Source organism: Chanodichthys erythropterus, chromosome 10 (genome assembly GCF_024489055.1).
Source record: "Chanodichthys erythropterus isolate Z2021 chromosome 10, ASM2448905v1, whole genome shotgun sequence".
NCBI classification, from domain to species: domain Eukaryota; kingdom Metazoa; phylum Chordata; class Actinopteri; order Cypriniformes; family Xenocyprididae; genus Chanodichthys; species Chanodichthys erythropterus.
The window spans coordinates 12309365-12327744 of NC_090230.1; the positions used below are offsets into that span (position 1 = coordinate 12309365).

The 18380-nt window shown below is 36.3% G+C and overlaps 1 protein-coding gene across 1 annotated transcript; it reads left to right on the forward strand.

Moving 5' to 3' along the window:
- Positions 1 to 325: 325 nt before the first annotated feature.
- ttc39c (tetratricopeptide repeat domain 39C) lies at positions 326 to 16667 on the forward strand. The gene is made up of 15 exons (XM_067396050.1): positions 326 to 817; positions 933 to 1113; positions 3821 to 3869; positions 7156 to 7284; positions 7393 to 7507; positions 7901 to 8267; positions 9933 to 10101; positions 10710 to 10803; positions 10950 to 11057; positions 11143 to 11252; positions 13545 to 13668; positions 13772 to 13869; positions 14163 to 14267; positions 14356 to 14394; positions 14478 to 16667. Exons 2-15 carry the CDS (start codon positions 974 to 976, stop codon positions 14565 to 14567), a joined length of 1737 nt encoding a protein of 578 aa, XP_067252151.1. The 5' UTR covers positions 326 to 817; positions 933 to 973; the 3' UTR covers positions 14568 to 16667.
- Positions 16668 to 18380: the final 1713 nt, after the last annotated feature.

The window sequence follows — 18380 nt, forward strand, 5'->3', positions numbered from 1 at the left end:
TATTTTGTCATTCACCATCTGAGTCTGATCCCTGTATGAAGTGTCCACACTTCATCTTTTCCCCTTTTAATTAAGGGCATAATATGGGTATTTAAAATGCACTTTCTCTATTGAATTGAACACATTACTCACACTATTTACACTACAAAATGGTAAAGAATAGTGTGCAAGTATGCAACTAGGGGTGCACTGGTTGTTTTGAGACTGAACTTGAACTTGAAGTGGCACTTAATATCTTGTTCGTGAATGAACTGGACAGGAGGACAAATATACTTATTTCTGGAGATTTTTAGACAAGCATGAACTTATTTTGGTACCGAATTGTGAATTATTCAATGGTTAGTTCACAAGGCACTCGCTTGTCGCCACCTACTGACAGAAAACGGATCAGTGAACATCTTTTTGGTGAACCGATTCAAAAGATTCATGTTATGATGAATCCAAATCAGCCAGAGAAACTGCAAGGGGTTAACTAGTCGTTTCCTGGTTGGAGGCGAAGGGCGTGTTGCTGTCTAGACTCTAGAGGAAGCTGTCAAGCTTGTGTTTTAAAGCAGAATCGGTTCAGCCACCTACAACACCTCAGTGGGGTGAATGAGAAGCGGATACGGGACAATAACGTCACTGCTCTCTGTTGCTCCTTTAATATTGCGTAACGCGCGATGCTGATATGCGAACGACCAGCTGATACTTCATAGCTCACGGCGGCCTGATGGAGGGGACGATTGCGGATCTAAAAACATCTTAGCATCGCAGATTGGACACGGAAGGGATCAAACTATATCCAGACGACATATCACCAGCGGTTTGCTGTGCATTGGTAAGGAACATATCATTTCATTCCGCACGGCGCCGCACCGGTGGTGATTGTTTATTCGGCACGTTTCGCTTGCGAACAAAACAACTAGACTATTTTTTCCTCGGTTTATTTACAGCAGAACAGGTTCATTGGCGTATAAAGGAGTAAACAGAGAGGATGGCAGGCCCAGATCCCCCGCAGCAGCAGGTTGAAGAGAACGCCGAGCAGATAGATGACGCCGAGCTGGCGTTTCAAGGCATCAATATGCTGCTCAATAATGGCTTCAAAGAAAGCGACGAACTCTTCAGGAGATACAGGTGAGATTCATTTGCGTCTCTGATTATATAATCTATATTTTAAAATGGGATTTGTTTGTTTACATAAATGGGAGACAAATTATTTGCTTTATTTCTGTTCATTTTCTATTTATATAACCAAAACATGGGACATACCTCAGTACAACTGAAAACATTGATCTGTGTCATTTATATATAACGTTAGCTACATACGAACTACGTGTGTGTGTGTGTGTATGTATAGAGAGAAATATTTAGATGTATATAGATATAGAAAGAGAGAAAATGTATGTTCTTAGTTAAAAAACAAATTGTTACTTGAAATAAAGTAAATATTAACTGAAATAAAATAAATGTTACTTGTTAATAAAACAAAAATTTACAAGTTTAACTTGATGTACTAACATAACTTAAACTTGCAATATGTAATATTTTTTGCAGTAAAATATCCAAAAACCACTTGGCCAGTGTTCTATATTTTGTTCACTTGAGTACTTACAATATCCCAAATGTTTCCAACTGTTTGTAAATTGTGAGAAAATTGCAATTTTAACCAAGGCTCCGGGACGTGTGAGAAGTCGCCTGTCAATTGCGTCATACCTACGTTACTCGGTTTCCGGTTTTATTTTGTAGAAACCATGGAAACACCAAAGACACTTTAATATATTACATGTTTTAATAGACAAGGGAACAACTGTTTTGATATATTTATAGACAGAAAACTAATTGTTGTTATATAGCTCAACACGTTTAGTCTTATTGTTTGAATCTAATTTTCTTGATTTTTATTTTATTTTTTTGCGAGCACCATGTTTTACCATGCCTCAGAGAAAAACACTATTTTGTCAAGTAGCTAACATAGCATAATCAGATGCAGCTTTATTTTTATTAACAGTAATACATCATTTTCTCCATCATACAATGCGTTTTAAAATGAACTGCATGCCATTTATCAACACAAGCCATCCAACATTTACTATGATATTCTAAAATCGATCTGTTTTACTGCAGTGTGCAACAAGTGTTTCGCACCAGCCGCCGAGCGAATGCATATAACATCGCACATTATAACATCGTTTTGAACTCGCTCAAATGTATCCAATGAGTAACAGAGCTGCATTACCTCATATTCATAACCGGAAAAGCAGAAGCAGCGACGGTGACTCTGTATAATAAAAGTCCTGTTGCTTGCGGCGTGTGTTGCGCAATCGCTCCAGCGGCCTCGTTCACCTCCCACAACACTCGGTCCTGCTCTGCTTCATATTACATTAATGTTAATAATAATCTCATCCATGAACATGATTTCTTCCCAACTGCAATCCCTATTCTTTTGCACCGTCCGTTGAGATGGAGACCACACGTTCCAAGATTCCTCTCTAAAACTTGCCATCATCAAGCTACGGCTTTGTTTTGAATAGGCCTCTAGCGACCTCTAGCAGACAAAATTATTACATATTGTACCTTTTTAAATCAAAATAAAAATCAATAAAAGCTACATCAAAATCTACCAAAATGGACAAGAAAACAACAAGATGACTGAATTTTAATGAAAATGAAAACAGAAAAATATCAAAATAAAAACATTCAAAATATTCAGAAAACCTAATAATAGTAATAATAGTATGATACTAAAATAACACTAGTAAAAACTTAAAATAGCTTATTACAGTGATTTGCATATCAATTCAATATGTTGTCACTAGTTTTATGATTTTAATTTTTGGACACAGTCAAAGAAAGTGGAACGGCCCAAAATCATTAAGGGGGATACTGACTTTTGACGTTACGCTACTTAAATTATTCTGTAACATAAAATTTATCAAACATATTTAATAGGTCTTACAACAACAATCATTGGATTTGTATTTCTAACGCTTTGAAAAAATAAGGATACTACAGCCAGACCTTCTCGTGAGATCATAGACAACTCTTTGTGTACATCAAATAAATACAATGATGGGTACATAGACGAACGGCTGTTTGCCTGGTCGATGTAGCCCTAGGCATGGGCGCACACTTGCACAATAACATGGATTGATGACATAAACATGGAGATGTGATTAGAAAGATAAAAATAGGAGTCACCTTTTTGAGTGATAAAAGCCTATTTTTTTTTTGTATCTCTTTGACCTGTTGCTGATTTGTAGATGGTTAATAGTAATTCAAATGTTAATGCATTAAATTGAAGAAACATGTACATAATTATACGTGAAGCTTGAGGATTTATGTATCAGAAGAAACTGCTATTAAAACATTCTTAAGGATACAGATAATCATGGATATTAGGTTTAATGCTATTATGAGCTTAGTGCTTTGGCTTTAAATGCAGTAATTCCTTGTTTAATGTGAAATATAATCTTATGAGTAGGCCTGCACAGAGTTACACATCATTCACAAAGTTCTACACATCCCTGCCACAGTTTATTTATTAAATATTATATAATAAAATGTATTATGTACTATGTTAATTTAATATTCAATTTAATATATTTTTTCAACATTAATTAATAATTAATGTGAATTAATATTCATTTTTATTTTGCTTTCAGCCACCAACACAAATATATATTGCCCTCAGCTCTATAATGCGTTTTACCACATTTAAATCTCCATATTTTTTTTATTTTATTTGAAATATTTTATGTTTTTTTCAGAGGATAAAATTGTTAGTGTATTGTTTCATCACCTAAGGCTTGCCATATTCCATGATTCCCTATTCTCTCTGCAGGACCCACAGTCCTCTGATGAGCTTCGGTGCCAGTTTCGTCAGCTTCTTGGTAAGTAAACTCCATTAAATGACTTTTAGGGGTCATTTACACAATGCTGTTTTCAACTAAAAAGTCAAACTTTTTATGCACTTTGGATGTTCATTTACATGACAATGTCATTTACATTGGTGCCTGAAAACAAAAAAGGGCAAGTGTTTGAAAGCGCTATCATCTCTGTGTAAACCGTGACGTCATGCGCATGGGTACTATGTGTTCAGTCTAAAGGTGCGAAGTGTTTCTTTACAAAGTGACATCGCCATCTACTGATCTGGCATGAATAATACAGCATTTTTTAGTCATTTTCGCTTATCAGCCCTTGTGCGAAAAGGAAAAGAAAAATGTTTCCATTATTAGTACGTGACTGTGTGTAAACATACCCTTAGTTATCGTATTTTGTGAGTTGATTCCATATACAAAAAAAATGCAAAACTGCCAAGTCGCATTTGTAATCCATCACCGTGACAGCAAGTGGACTTTTGAAGCTGGATTAAGCATTCTTTTAATGCTCTTTTTTTTTTTTTTTATAAGTTTACTTTTTAGAATACATTACAATCACTTGTAACATCTCACACACCTACATTATGAGCAGCCCCCGAAGGTATTGACACTGGTCAGCTGCAGAAAAATTGCATTTTCGTACCCTTGCTTCTTATACATTCAGAAGGTGGGACCCACTTTGAAATGGTGACATTAATTGGTTTCATTTTAGGTGATTGACAATTCATCTATATCCAATGGCCAAAGAGCCTTGTATTTTGCTGCCTGTCTTGATTGGACTAGCGTATAGGGGGATGTTACGGTATGCCCGAGGCCCTAGGCGTTTGCCTACTCTGCCTATATAGGTAGCGCCGGCCCTGCCACTAAGCAAGTTTTACAGCTAACCCTGGATTTATTGGGGCAAGTAGCCTGTTGTTTAACAGAAAGCATGCTGAGAATAACAAAACGAATAGCTGTATTGGTAACATCCACTGGGCAGCCCAAGGTCATTGTCTTGTTTAATTAGTTTGACATCAACCCATCATTCCTAGTCCATCTCTGCTATATGACACAGTCAGCAAATGCTCTCATTCGTACTCCAACCGCAGTCCCGTTTCCTGCAACGCTGCTCTCGTTTCATCCTGGCCATTAATAGGAGTGAGAGGAAAGGAAGTAAAATATTGGCAAGAAAATGAGAATATGTTCAGAATTATTTTATTTATTTATTCTACATTTTTATATTTTTAAAATATAAAAAATATTTTTCTTGAAGTTAAATTTTATTTGTATTTATTTTATTTTATTTTGTTTATATTTTATAGGAGAACAGCAATTTTTTTATTGTTCTATTCTACATTTATATCGAAATTTTATTTAATTTTTATTTATTTTAGGAATGTAGCAAATAAGTGTATGTTTTATAAGAGATTTTTTTTCCCCTTTTTTATTTTGTATGAGAATAGCAAAAAAATATAGGATATTTTTAAGGGAAATTGTATTTTTCATTTCATTTTTTTATATGAGTATAGCAAATAATTGTTTTAAATTTTATTCTACATTTTTACCCCCCCCCCCCATTATATTTTATTTTATTTTAATGTAATAATGGTAATGTTTGGAATATATATATATAGTATGCAATTTACATAGTATGGAATACCCAAAAGGCTAAATGTTTATTGATGTGTAATGCATACTGTTTCACATTCTATTTTAAAAAAGTAGTATGCGGTGTTCAGTGTTTACGGTGCAGTATATTGTACAAATGCAGCTCGAGTTTCTCCTCAAGAGTTGAGGAACAGATCTTGTCACAACCTCTTACATCTAGGCCGGTGCCTCAGGATGTGAATTCTGAGGTCACTTTTGACTGGTAGTGTACGTCACACTATGGGAAAAAAAACATCCGTCACGGCTTCCGTTTCACCACGACTTTAAGTAAAGGCTTTTTGTTGGGAACGTCTGTTCTGTATTTTGCATCTGATGATATTGCCACTTTTTGTCACATTTTATGAAGGTCTTCCTGTTATGGAAAGTATGTGTAACTAGTGAGGGATGTGGAGTAGGACTGCATGATATGACGATTTTTCATGCAGTGCAGGAATGCTTAAAGGTGCCCTAGAATCAAAAATTGAATTTATATTGGCATAGTTAAATAACAAGAGTTCAGTACATGGAAATGACATACAGTGAGTCTCAAACTCCATTGTTTCCTCCATCTTATATAAATCTCATTTGTTTAAAAGACCTCCAAAAAACAGGCGAATCTCAACATAACAGACTGTTATGTAACAGTCAGGATCATTAATATGTATGACCTCCAATATTTGCATATGACAGCTCATGTTCAAGGCATTAGACAAAGGCAGCCAGTATTAACATCTGGATCTGTGCACAGCTGAATCATCAGACTATGTAAGCAAACAAGAACAATAGCAAAAAATGGCAGATGGAGCGATAATAACTGACATGATCCATGATATCATGATATTTTTAGTGATATTTGTAAATTGTCTTTCTAAATGTTTCTTTATCATGTTGCTAATCTACTGTTAAATGTGTTGTATGTGTGTATTCACGGAGACGAGAGACGTCGCTATTTTCATTTTTAAACACTTGGAGTCTGTATAATTCATAAACACATCTTCATTCTTTATAAATCTCTCCAACAGTGTGTAATGTTAGCTTTAGCCACGAAGCACCATCAAACTCATTTAGAATCAAATGTAAACATCCAAATAAATACTATACTCACATGATCCGATGCATGCATGCAGTGTGAATGACAAACATCTTGTAAAGATCCATTTGAGGGTTATATTAGCTGTGTGAACTTTGTAAATGCACTGTATTATAGTCAAGAGCTCGGGGGCGGGGAGTGTGAGATTTAAAGGGGACGTGTGCTGAATCGGTGCATAGTTAATGATGCCCCAAAATAGGCAGTTAAAAAAATGTATTAAAAAAAATCTATGGGGTATTTTGAGCTGAAACTTCACAGACACGTTCAGGGAACACCTTAGACTTACATTACATCTTGTAAAAACTGGTTCTAGGGCAACTTTAAACACAATAGAGCAGCAAAGAAACATGGATGAATGAGAAGAGTGGGAAGTGCTTGATGACAAGTTATTAAAAGCACAAAAAAATGCAAGAGAATGGAATTCGGGGGGCAGCCCACTGTCTTTGACTTTGAAAACTCCTGTTTTAGAATGGTTCATTCTTTCAGAAAATAGCTACTCAAGACATGTTGAAGATTACTGCAGAAAAATTAAATATTCCAATGTTGTAAAATACTGCAGACCTAATATTCGTGTGATCATAGAACGCCATGATGACATTCGAGGAGGAAAAAATGCAGATGGCCAGCGATGACCTGAGGACTACTGAAAAACTTTGCGAGAGTGACAACGCCGGTGTCATCGAGACCATCCGCAACAAAATCAAGAAGAGCGTGAGTTAGTTTGTATGAGTGTGTAGCAGCAGGAGCGGATGGAATTTGTTTGCCAGATTCTTCACATTAACATTCTTCACATTTTTCATGGTTTTTATCTTGTGCCAGATGGACTCTCAGAGATCAGGAGTGGCGATTGTGGATCGTCTTCAGAGACAGATCATCGTGGCTGACTGCCAGGTTTATCTCGCCGTGCTGTCCTTCGTCAAACAGGAACTCTCAGGTAGATTCTATGTTTACGTTTTACCAGCTTGAAACGTAATTTGCATGCCAACATGTAGAATTGTGTTTTTTTAGGGGGAGCGGTGGGTTAAACAAGGATAAATAAACTATTTTCAAGTAATAATTTTGTTGTTTTTACTTGTTTTTGATTTTTTTTTTTATTGTATATAATTGAATTTCTTTAATTTTATAATTTTACTTGGAAATTTAATATTAATAAAATATTATGTATTTTTATTTTTTTAAATATACACAGATTTGGATTATTTAAAATGATTCAGCTTGTCATCAGAAATATTAAAAAGGCTGAATAATGCTGTAGAACATTACTGTGTTTTAGAGTTGTAAACACATTTTCTTTCATTTAATGTTGTAATGATCTGTCACCCCTCAGCATATATCAAAGGAGGCTGGATCCTCCGTAAGGCCTGGAAAATGTACAACAAATGCTACAGCGACATCAGCCAACTGCAGGAAGCCTGCCGGAGACGATCCTCTGACCAGGAGGGGGCGCTGCCCTCTGATCACGCCAACCACAACACCTCAACTGAGAGTGGCGGCCGGGTAACAGAAGAGGTTCTGGATCGCCTGAAGGGTTCGGTCAGCTTCGGCTATGGGCTCTTTCACTTGTGTATTTCGATGGTGCCTCCACACCTGCTCAAAATCGTCAACCTGCTGGGCTTCCCTGGAGACCGTCACCAAGGTCTTGCCTCCTTAGCATATGCCAGCGAGAGCAAAGATATGAAAGCACCTCTTGCCACGTAAGCCTTTTTTGGGGTGTTTTTCGCACATTAACAATGACAATCCAGCTTTTGATGTGATTTTATGCTTACTTATTAGCATTTGCTGAAATGTTTTGTGCTTGTATGCCAGAGGAAAATCCCTCGCTCGTGATGTGCTGTGGGGTAAAGTGTATTCGTGAACACATGCTGTCACACCGCTGAACTGGTTTCACACTGGGGTTACATAATTGATGCACTCTGAAAGGTCACAATTAGAGATAAAGGGCATTAGACGGAAAGGCCATCTGAGCATGTGCAAGCAAATGCTAGCACAGACTCATCTATTACTACTGAACATTAGTATGGCTTTAATAAATAATTGAACAAGAAAACGATTCATTAAAATGTTATCAAAAATCAGATGATACAGTATTTTCAAGCCCCTGATCATCAGACTTTTAAAATGGGTGAAAATCCCCCCGCAGACTTAGTTTTCATAAAGTCGTAAAACAACCACCATCCATAACACTTTAGCAACAGCCTAGCAACCACCCAGAAGATCCTAGCAACTGCCTAGCAACCACCCAGATCAATCTAGCCACCACATAGCAACGCCAAAGCAACAATCTACAACACCCTAACATTATGGCAAATTTTATAGTCAAACACCATTCAGATCCTAGCAATCACCCAGAACACACTATCAATGGCCTAGTAACCACCCAGAACAATCTAGCCACCACAAAGCAACACCCTTGCAACCATCCACAAGACACTAGCATTATGACAAATTTTGTTCAAACACCATTCAGATCCTAGCAAAAGACTAGCAATGGCCTAGCAACCACAAAGAACAATCTAGTAACCACAAAATGCCCTGGCAATCATCCACAACACCCTAGCATAATGGCAGTAAGAGCATCCATTTCACTTTAACAACCACTTAGGAACAGCCTATCAACCACCCAGAACACCCTAACAACCACATCACAATCCCCTGGAAATCATCCACAACACTTTAGAATTATTAGTAGCAAGACCATCCATAACACCTTATCAGCGACCTAGCAGCAGCCTAGCAACCACCCAGAACACCCTAGAAATGGCCTAACAAGCTCCCAGAACAATCTAGCTACCACATAGCAACACCCTGGCAACCATCCACAACCTCCTAGCATTATAAGTTGCAAGGCCATTCATAACCCCTTATCAACCACATAGCAACAGCCAAGCAACCACCCAGAACACCATAGAAATGGCCTAACAACCTTCCAGAACAATCTAGCTACCATCCACAACATCCTAGAAATATGGCAAATTTGGAAAAAAACTAGTTAATTTTAATTGGTTTTAAAGAAGTAAGATTTTATATTTGAACTACTATTGACTACATTGAACTGAATTATTCCTAACCCTTTTTTCACTTCTCTGCGATGCATTTCTCGGTTGTTCATGGCCAGGGGCTGACAGATTGCGGAGCAGCTCTAATAATAGAGATGAATTTAAGCATACTTAATCCAGCCTGGGACAAAACCCTCCCAATTTGCTCTTCAGATGAATAGATGCAGCTTTTTTAGAAACGATGCTGCTGTAGCATTTGTGCAGTTTGTGTACACCAAATATATTTGCAAACACATCTAATAAACATCCAAACTGTTTTATTATATGTACTTTCACTTCTTTTTTTCATGTTATCTCTCTCAGTTTGGCCCTCTTGTGGTACCACACAGTGGTGCAGCCCTTCTTTGCGCTGGATGGCGCTGACTCGCGAGCCGGGCTCCTGGAGGCTAAAGCTATTCTGCAGAAGAAGGCAATGGTCTACCCAAACTCCTCTCTCTTCATTTTCTTCAAGGGACGGGTGCAGAGATTAGAGGTGGGCATTTAGGGCTTTTGTATCACGGTTTCATCAAAGCAGATGCTTGGTGCTTGATAATCGATTGGCGTGATTAAATCATTTAAATAATAGTGCGGTTTATTCTTCCATGATATTTAATTACTATGCAATCACCACACTTACTTTCCTTTAGTGGGTGTGTTGGATGCAATGGAAGGCATCCAAAGCCAACCATTAATTTTAAACGTCTTTAATACAAAGAGAAAAACAAATGTCCTTTTGATACAAGATGATACAGTGTTTCATGTGTCAGAGTTAAATCAGAGCACAGGAACATGGTCTAAAAAAATGTGAAGAAAATTGAATAAAAGGAAATCAAGTCAACATAATATTATGTTTATTTACTATAATTAAGTGCTATAAACATTAGTGCTGTCAAATCGATTAATCGCATCTAACATAAATTTGTAAATCATTTTTGTAAAAAAAATAAATATATATATATATATTATTTACAAATTTATGTTAGATGCGATTAATCAATTTGACAGCACTAATGTTACACACACACACACACAAACAAACTTTTATGTTAGATGCGATTAATCTTTTTGATAATATATCTTTTTTTTCTTTTCTATTTTCAGTGCCAAATCAACAGTGCACTGGCATCATTTCAGGATGCTCTGGAGTTCGCCTCAGACCAAAGAGAGATTCAACATGTGTGCCTCTATGAAATTGGTACAAATTTATAGTTCTCTTTTTAGTAGGAACAGAATCGGTGCTTGCAAAGTATAGCCGTTTATTAAATAATTTGATGGAATCTCGGCCTGCACTTAAGGGTGTGTTAATAATTCAGTGTTTTACGTATTGTTCTGTATTTGCAGGCTGGTGCAGCATGATAGAGATGAACTTTGAAGATGCCTTCAGGTCTTTTGAGCGACTGAAGAATGAATCCCGATGGTCGCAGTGTTACTACGCTTACCTCACTGGAGGTCAGATTATGTTCTCTGTCAAACTCTCTCGAATGTCTCTTTAAAATAATAATTTTAATGAAAGCTTTTACGTCTCAACCCAAAGTATGTCAGGGGGCTTCTGGTGATCTAGAGGGAGCCAAAGCTGTTTTTCGAGATGTCCAGAAGCTTTTTAAACGCAAGAACAATCAGATTGAGCAGTTTGCACTGAAAAGAGTGAGTTATTTTCTGATATATCAAACATTTTTCAATAATGTATTAACTAGAATTTTTTTTTTTTTTTATTAAAGTTTAAAAAAAATAATTTATAATAAACTCATAATTACTATAAATTGAATATAAAATTTGAAATTATTGTAATTTATAATATACAAATAATTATTTTATATTAAATTAATTATGCTTGTGTAAATATATTGAATGTATAAACTGTTTTATGTATTTATTTTGAAAATACTATATAATAACTACTTTTTTTACAATTATAGTTCAAGTTTTAGTTATATATTTTAGTTTATATATATATATATGTATATATATATATGTGTGTTTAAATATTGAATGTATAAACCATTTTATATGTATTGGTTTGTTTTATATAGTATTTACTAATAATTTATTTTGTACAATAATTATACAACAACTATACAACAATAATAATTTATAAATATTACATTTCACACTATCTCTCTAATACATATAAAAATATATATATGCGTATACAGGTGCATCTCAATAAATTATATTATGAAAAAGTTATTTTCTTTCTGTAATTTAATTTCAAAAAGAAAAACTTAAATATATTCTAGATTTATTAGACATAAAGTAAAATATTTCCAGACTTTTTCGTTTTAATTTTGATGATTACAGCTTGCTGCTCATCAAAATAAAAAAATCTCAAAAATCTCAGTATCTCAAATTATTAGAATACTTAATTTCAAGTTCTATTAAATTAACATTCTCAGGGTATAAATACTGGGTTTAGGTCAGTAATCCCAACAGCAGTCATGGGGAAGTCTGCTGACTTGACAGTTGTCCAGAAGACGATCATCAAGACCCTCTACGATGAGGGTAAGCCACAGAGGGTCATTGCTGAAAGAGCTGGCTGTTCGCAGAGTGCGGTGCCAAAGCATATTCATGGAAAGTTGACTGGAATGAAAAAGAGTGGTAGGAAAAGGTGTACAAGTGAAAGGAATGACCACAGGCTTGAGAAGATTGTCAGGCAAAGCTGATTTAAGAACTTAGGAGAGCTTCAAAAAGAGTGGACTAAAGCTAGAGTCAGTGCATCAAGAGCCACCACACACAGACGTCTTCAGGAAATGAGCTACAACTGTCACATTCCACGTACCAAGCCACTTCTGAACCAAAATTCAACGTCAGAAGCATCTTACCTGGGCTAAGGAGAAAAAGAACTGGACTGTAGCTCAGTGGTCCAAAGTCCTCTTTTCAGATGAAAGTAAATTTTGCACTTTTTATTTGGAAATCAAGGTCCCAGAGTCTGGAGGAAGTGTGGAGAGACACAGAAATCATGTTGCTTGAAGTCCAGTGTGAAGTTTCCACAGTCAGTGATGATTTGGGCTGCCATGTCATGTGCTGGTGTTGGTTCACTGTGTTTTCTGAAGTCCACAGTCAACGCAGCCATCTACCAGGACATTTTAGAGCACTTCATGCTTCCTTCTGCTGACAAGCTTTATGGAGATGCTGATTTCATTTTCCAGCAGGATTTGGCACCTGCCCACACTGCCAAAGGAACCAAAAGCTGGTTCAATGACCATGGTGTCACTGTGCTTGATTGGCCATCAAACTCGCCTGACCTGAACCCCATAGAGAATCTATTGTCAAGAGGAAGATGAGAGACACCAGACCCAACAATGCAGATGACCTGAAGGCTGCTGTCAAAGCAACCTGGGCTTCCATTACACCTGAGCAGTGCCACAGGCTGATTGCCTCCATGCCACGCCGCATTGATGCAGTAATTCATGTAAAAGGAGGCCCAACCAAGTATTGAGTGCATAGAAATGAACACACTTTTCAGAAGCCTGACATTTCTGTTTAAAATATCCTTTTTTTTTTTTTATTGATCTTATGAAGTATTCTAATTTTTTGAGATAGTGAATAGTGGGTTTTTGTTAAATGTGAGACAAAATCATCTCAATTAAAAGAACCAAAGACTTAAAGTACTTCAGTCTGTGTGCATTGAATTTATTAATAAATGAACTTTGAATTTATTAATAAATGAACCACGACATTCTAATTTATTGAGATGTACCTGTATATGTAATCTTTGAAAAAAGTTTTTACTAAATAGTTATGAATTTTTAATTTTTGTTGTGTGTGTGTGTGTATATATTATTTTTATTGTTTCAGGTTTCGGCTTATATAAAAACTTAAACTCATAACTAATTATTTTTATATTAATAATTATGTCAGTATTGTGTAAACCATTTAAATTTTTATTTTATTTTATTATTAGTTATTTCTAAACCGTTCTTCTTTTTGTCTCAATAGGCAGAGAGACTGAGGAAAGTCCCCCTTACGCGAGAGCTGTGCATTCTGGGTGTTGTGGAGGTGCTATACTTATGGAAAGCTCTTCCAAACTGCTCTTCCTCCAAACTCCAGCTTATGAACCAAGGTAAAGAGCACAGTGACTTGCAGCGAGATGAAATTCATCCTGTCAGTCAGCTCTGAGCGCCTCTCTTCCCTCATTATAACCCTGATCTTGATGCTGTATTCAGTGCTACAGGGGCTGGATGACCAGTCAAGTCTGGGCCTCAAACACCTGCTTCTTGGTGCTATTCAGAAATGTCTTGGAAATATTAAAGATGCTGTTCAGGTTTGTTCAATCTCATCAGGTTTGTTGTTACTCATTGTGCATGCAAACTAAGGCCATTTACCTATTAAAGTCTTAAAGGTACAGTAACAGAAAAGACATTTGATTCTGAGGATCAGTGAAAATGTCTTAAAATAGTCCCCAAAAACAGTTTACAGATTTCAGGGGACAGATGTTACAAAATGCAGAAGATGGCACCTTAAAAACGTGTTTCAGATTGATCTGGCAGAGTTTTAATCTTGTTTATCCGCTCACGTACAGTGCTTAATACTGATTTGGGTTCATTTTGTTCTTAGTCATTCCAGCTGGCAGCACAGGATGAATACGGCCGTCTGAATAACAGCTACGTGCAGCCATATTCCTGCTATGAGCTGGGCTGCGTGTTACTGGCTAAACCTGAGGTAAATCACTTGATTCTCAATTTGAAGGCACTATATTTAAGTATTTCTTCTATTTCTAAATATACTTAATATTCTTTTCTGCCCTAAGACTCTGAGTAAAGGAAGATCATTACTGCTTCAGGCCAAGGTGAGACCACAACTGTCATCGATTTTTAGCATCTTGAATACGTCAGTAAATTGAGTTCAGTTGATGACTACCTTTGCTTGCAGGAGAACTACACCGGGTACGACTTCGAGAACAGACTGCATGTCCGTATCCATTCGGCCCTCGCCTCCATAAAGGAAGTGGTCCCTCACTGACCCCGTCCAACCTCCAAGTGCACCGTACTTCGACCGCTCCTGTCCAGCACTTTTCGAAATGAAAGCCATTTGAAGTAATCATGCTTTTCTGGAGGGAGAAACTGAAAGTCAGCGGAATTTAGCTGACAGAGGCCAATATTTTTCCGCCTAGTATTGAATCACTGTTCATGTAGCTGTTGATCCCAACGTTATCGAATTTTCACGTTCACATTTACACCCACATCATAGTGCAGATACACGGATTTTGTGTGTTCAGGATTGATCGGAAGTGCAGAAAAACATAACTCTCACAAAGAAACACGATAAATAGAGTAGACCGACCAACTGGTTAGATCCTTTCCCATAGCTTGCGCTATCATACAAATTACATTAGCATGGGATAGAACATAGATAACATTAACACATAAAAATGAAAAATGTATTGTGTAACGCTTTAACCCTTTAATAAATAAGAGTATCCAACCTTACCTGTATGTTAAATCAAGATTGTATGCACCATTGTGAAGTTGAGTGATCGACCGATATGAGACTGAAATGGCCAGTGTAATAATAAATTATTTTAATTTATTATTTTTGAGCCCAATTCTAAAAACTAATTTTACATTATTGCACTACTGGTTTGGACTGGTTTTCTACTGGTTTGGAATAATTAAGATTTGTTTTAATGCTTTTGAAAGAAGATTTATTATTACATTTTGAAATAATTCTTTTCTATTTGAATAAATTTAAAAACGTAATTTATTCCTGTGATACAAAGCTGAATTTTCAGCATCATTACTCCAGTCTTCAGTGTCACATGATCCTTCAGAAATCATTCTAATATGATGATTTGGTTCTCAATTATCAATTATGATTGGTACTCAAATATTAATAATGGTATCAATGTTGAAAATAGTTTCCACAAAAATATTAAGCATGTTTTTTTTTCAACATTGATAATGACAAGAAATGTTTGCAACATATCACCACATTAGAATGATTTCTGAAGGATCATGTGACACTGAAGACTCAGCTTTGATCACGGGAATAAATTACATTTCAAAATATATTAAAACAGAAAATAGTTATTTTAAATTGTAATATTTCACAATATTGCTGTTTTACTGTATTTTTATAAGATAAAATGCAGCCTTGGTAAAAGAGACTTTTACATTAAAACATTAAAAAATATAAATTATTCGAAACATTTGACCGGTGGTTGTGTGAGTGTGCGTGTTAAATAAATAATAAATAAATAAAAATAAATAAATACAATAAATCCCCCCCGCCCCCAAGCAGGCCAGATGGTCTTATATTTTTTGGTTGAATCAGTCTGGCTGATATATCGGTTTTTCACTGATCTAGTTGAAGACACTTTTACAGGTTAAAATGCATTGCATTCAAAGTTGCCTGTTTTCATTGTATTTATAGCAAGGTTTTAACACTAGGGTTGATGATTACAAAGGGGTCAAAGGGTCTAAAGTATGTCAGGGGTCCTCTGGAGATGCTAGAACATAAATTTGACTAATTTCATCTCATCTGTTCCTCTGTGTATTAAGTTTGAGAACAGCAGCATCTTTGCCATAACTTATGTTCTCTTGTCCTCTGCTGGACAGCAGACATTTTCTGAAGTGCACCCATGCACAAATACCTACTGGTCTTCCTCTGGGCCAGAGGAGGTCAATTGATTTTGGGCCTTGTTTTTGACAAGCCGTATGTTGTTTTTGTTTTTTGTGCCAGATGTTCTGTAATAATATTCTTGGCCCAAGCTTCTTATTTGTAGACTTTTAACAGCACATCAGTATCTCTTTTTGATGATGTCACCTCTAAATAACTTGAAATTATTTTGAGTCGGTGTATATATTGTGAAATTGTTGTGAAATTTGCACCTTCTTATTTTCTTGGCCCCGTAGATGTAAAATGTCTGTCCCTCCAGTGGGCTTTATTCACTACTGTTGATTCTCTATTAAAAAAAAGCCACTCTGGTCTCCCTCTCTGTAACTCGATCTGAAGCTCAAAACATGTCTTCACTGTGAAATGTGTCAATATTGGATGTTCAGGGTATTTATACCTTGTGAGGACAATAGAGTTAGGAAATTTCAGTAATAAAATAACAAAACTTGCCATTAAACACTGTACGTGTGTTCAATGTGTTCCATGATTTCATTGAATTATGATGTTCGAGGCACAAGTTTGCAGAGCTCAAATGATATGTTCTACTCCAATTCTATTTTCCTGAAATCTTTTTTTTTTTTTCAGCTATTATTCACCTTTCGTGGTGACTTTACTGACACATTAGTTAAAAAATTAAAAGATTTATTGAAATAAACATAAATAGACCTGAAACACAAACAATCTTACCAAAGTCTTTTCTAAGTTATCCTGAAGACTTTGATAAGATTTGTTTGTGTTTGATCAGGGTTGAAGCAAAACCCTGCAAGACAGTGGGCCTCCAGGAGCAGGGTTAGACACCCCTGTTCTACCATAAAATGAGCTGTATGAAACTCTGCAAGAAAATACCTAGTTAAAAATGCAAAGATGTAGTCAACAAAATGTAATAATTTCAGTTTTACTTTTGAATATTAACATTAGAACTTTTTTTAAAAAACTGAAAATACATAGATTGAGAAGGGGGACTGTGTAGAGGGGGCCTGGAGGTCAAAGCCACTGGAAGGCAAGCCTGCAACCTTTAGCCAAAAAAGCGTAACGGCTAAAGCTAACGCTCCGCCCCCCGCGGTACGCAGGGAATGAGACCAGAGGCTGTTTTTGAATGGAAGTCAATGGACGAGAGGCTTCACTATGCTGATTAAACAGCTTTTGTGGGGAAATAGCTAATCATTTAATTAATCCAGAATGTTTTACACTAAACAATACTTTCATTGGGAACTATGTAGATTTTAGCTTGATAAAAATGTATTTTTTAAGAGAAGGCAGACTAGGGAAAGTTGCGACTCACGTCACTGCCATTACATGATAGGCTGAGAGGTGCCACACGTGATTAAGTTAGCCATTACTCTTTCTCAAATGGTAAGAGATACAGACCCTCTTATCTCCCCATTATATACGATCTCTGTAAGGGTCTTCCCTAGGGGCCCTGGTCCTGAAACGAGATTTCTGCTGGCACTCCCACCACACACAACCCACCTCTCACTCATCACCCTGGAATTTGCAATAATGCAGTGACCAGTACAGGGAGCCCAGTTTACCTTGAAACGCCATTCATTGTCAATACTGTGGATAATCCTTTTTTATACCCTAAACAGGCAATGTAACCTGGGAGTTACATACTTTTCAAAATGCGGTAACAGCATAAGCAACATTTAACTTAATTTTTTTTTTTTTTTCAATATCTTAAGACAATGCTCACAATTAATATTAGCAGTTGTTTAGCATTTTTTTCTGAAAAAAGTAAGATTAATATATATTTACTTTTCACAAAATCTGAATGTCCTGCACCAATGGCGGCCATGTTGGATCACAGAAACTTGTAACAAATCATGTGACCAGCATACTCAAGACAGACCAGACTATGATAAATGAAAAAAATCTTTCTTGTGCTCAAAACAAGACAATAAAAACTATGTAACGTGGTTCACGTCGCCTGTTTTCGGGTTAATCAGTCAAACGGGTTTCCGCGATTCAGTCTGATTCGTTAGGACAGTTCACTCACGCACTCGAATCGCTTTGCAGTGTTTGTTTTTTCAGTTTTTTTCTCACACATAAATATTAACAGGACATTGTTGGAATATCATATAAAACATTTGCGAATAAAGTACTGGTTCCATTTATTGGAATAAAATATCAATAATGGCGCGTTTTCCACTACATATGGTA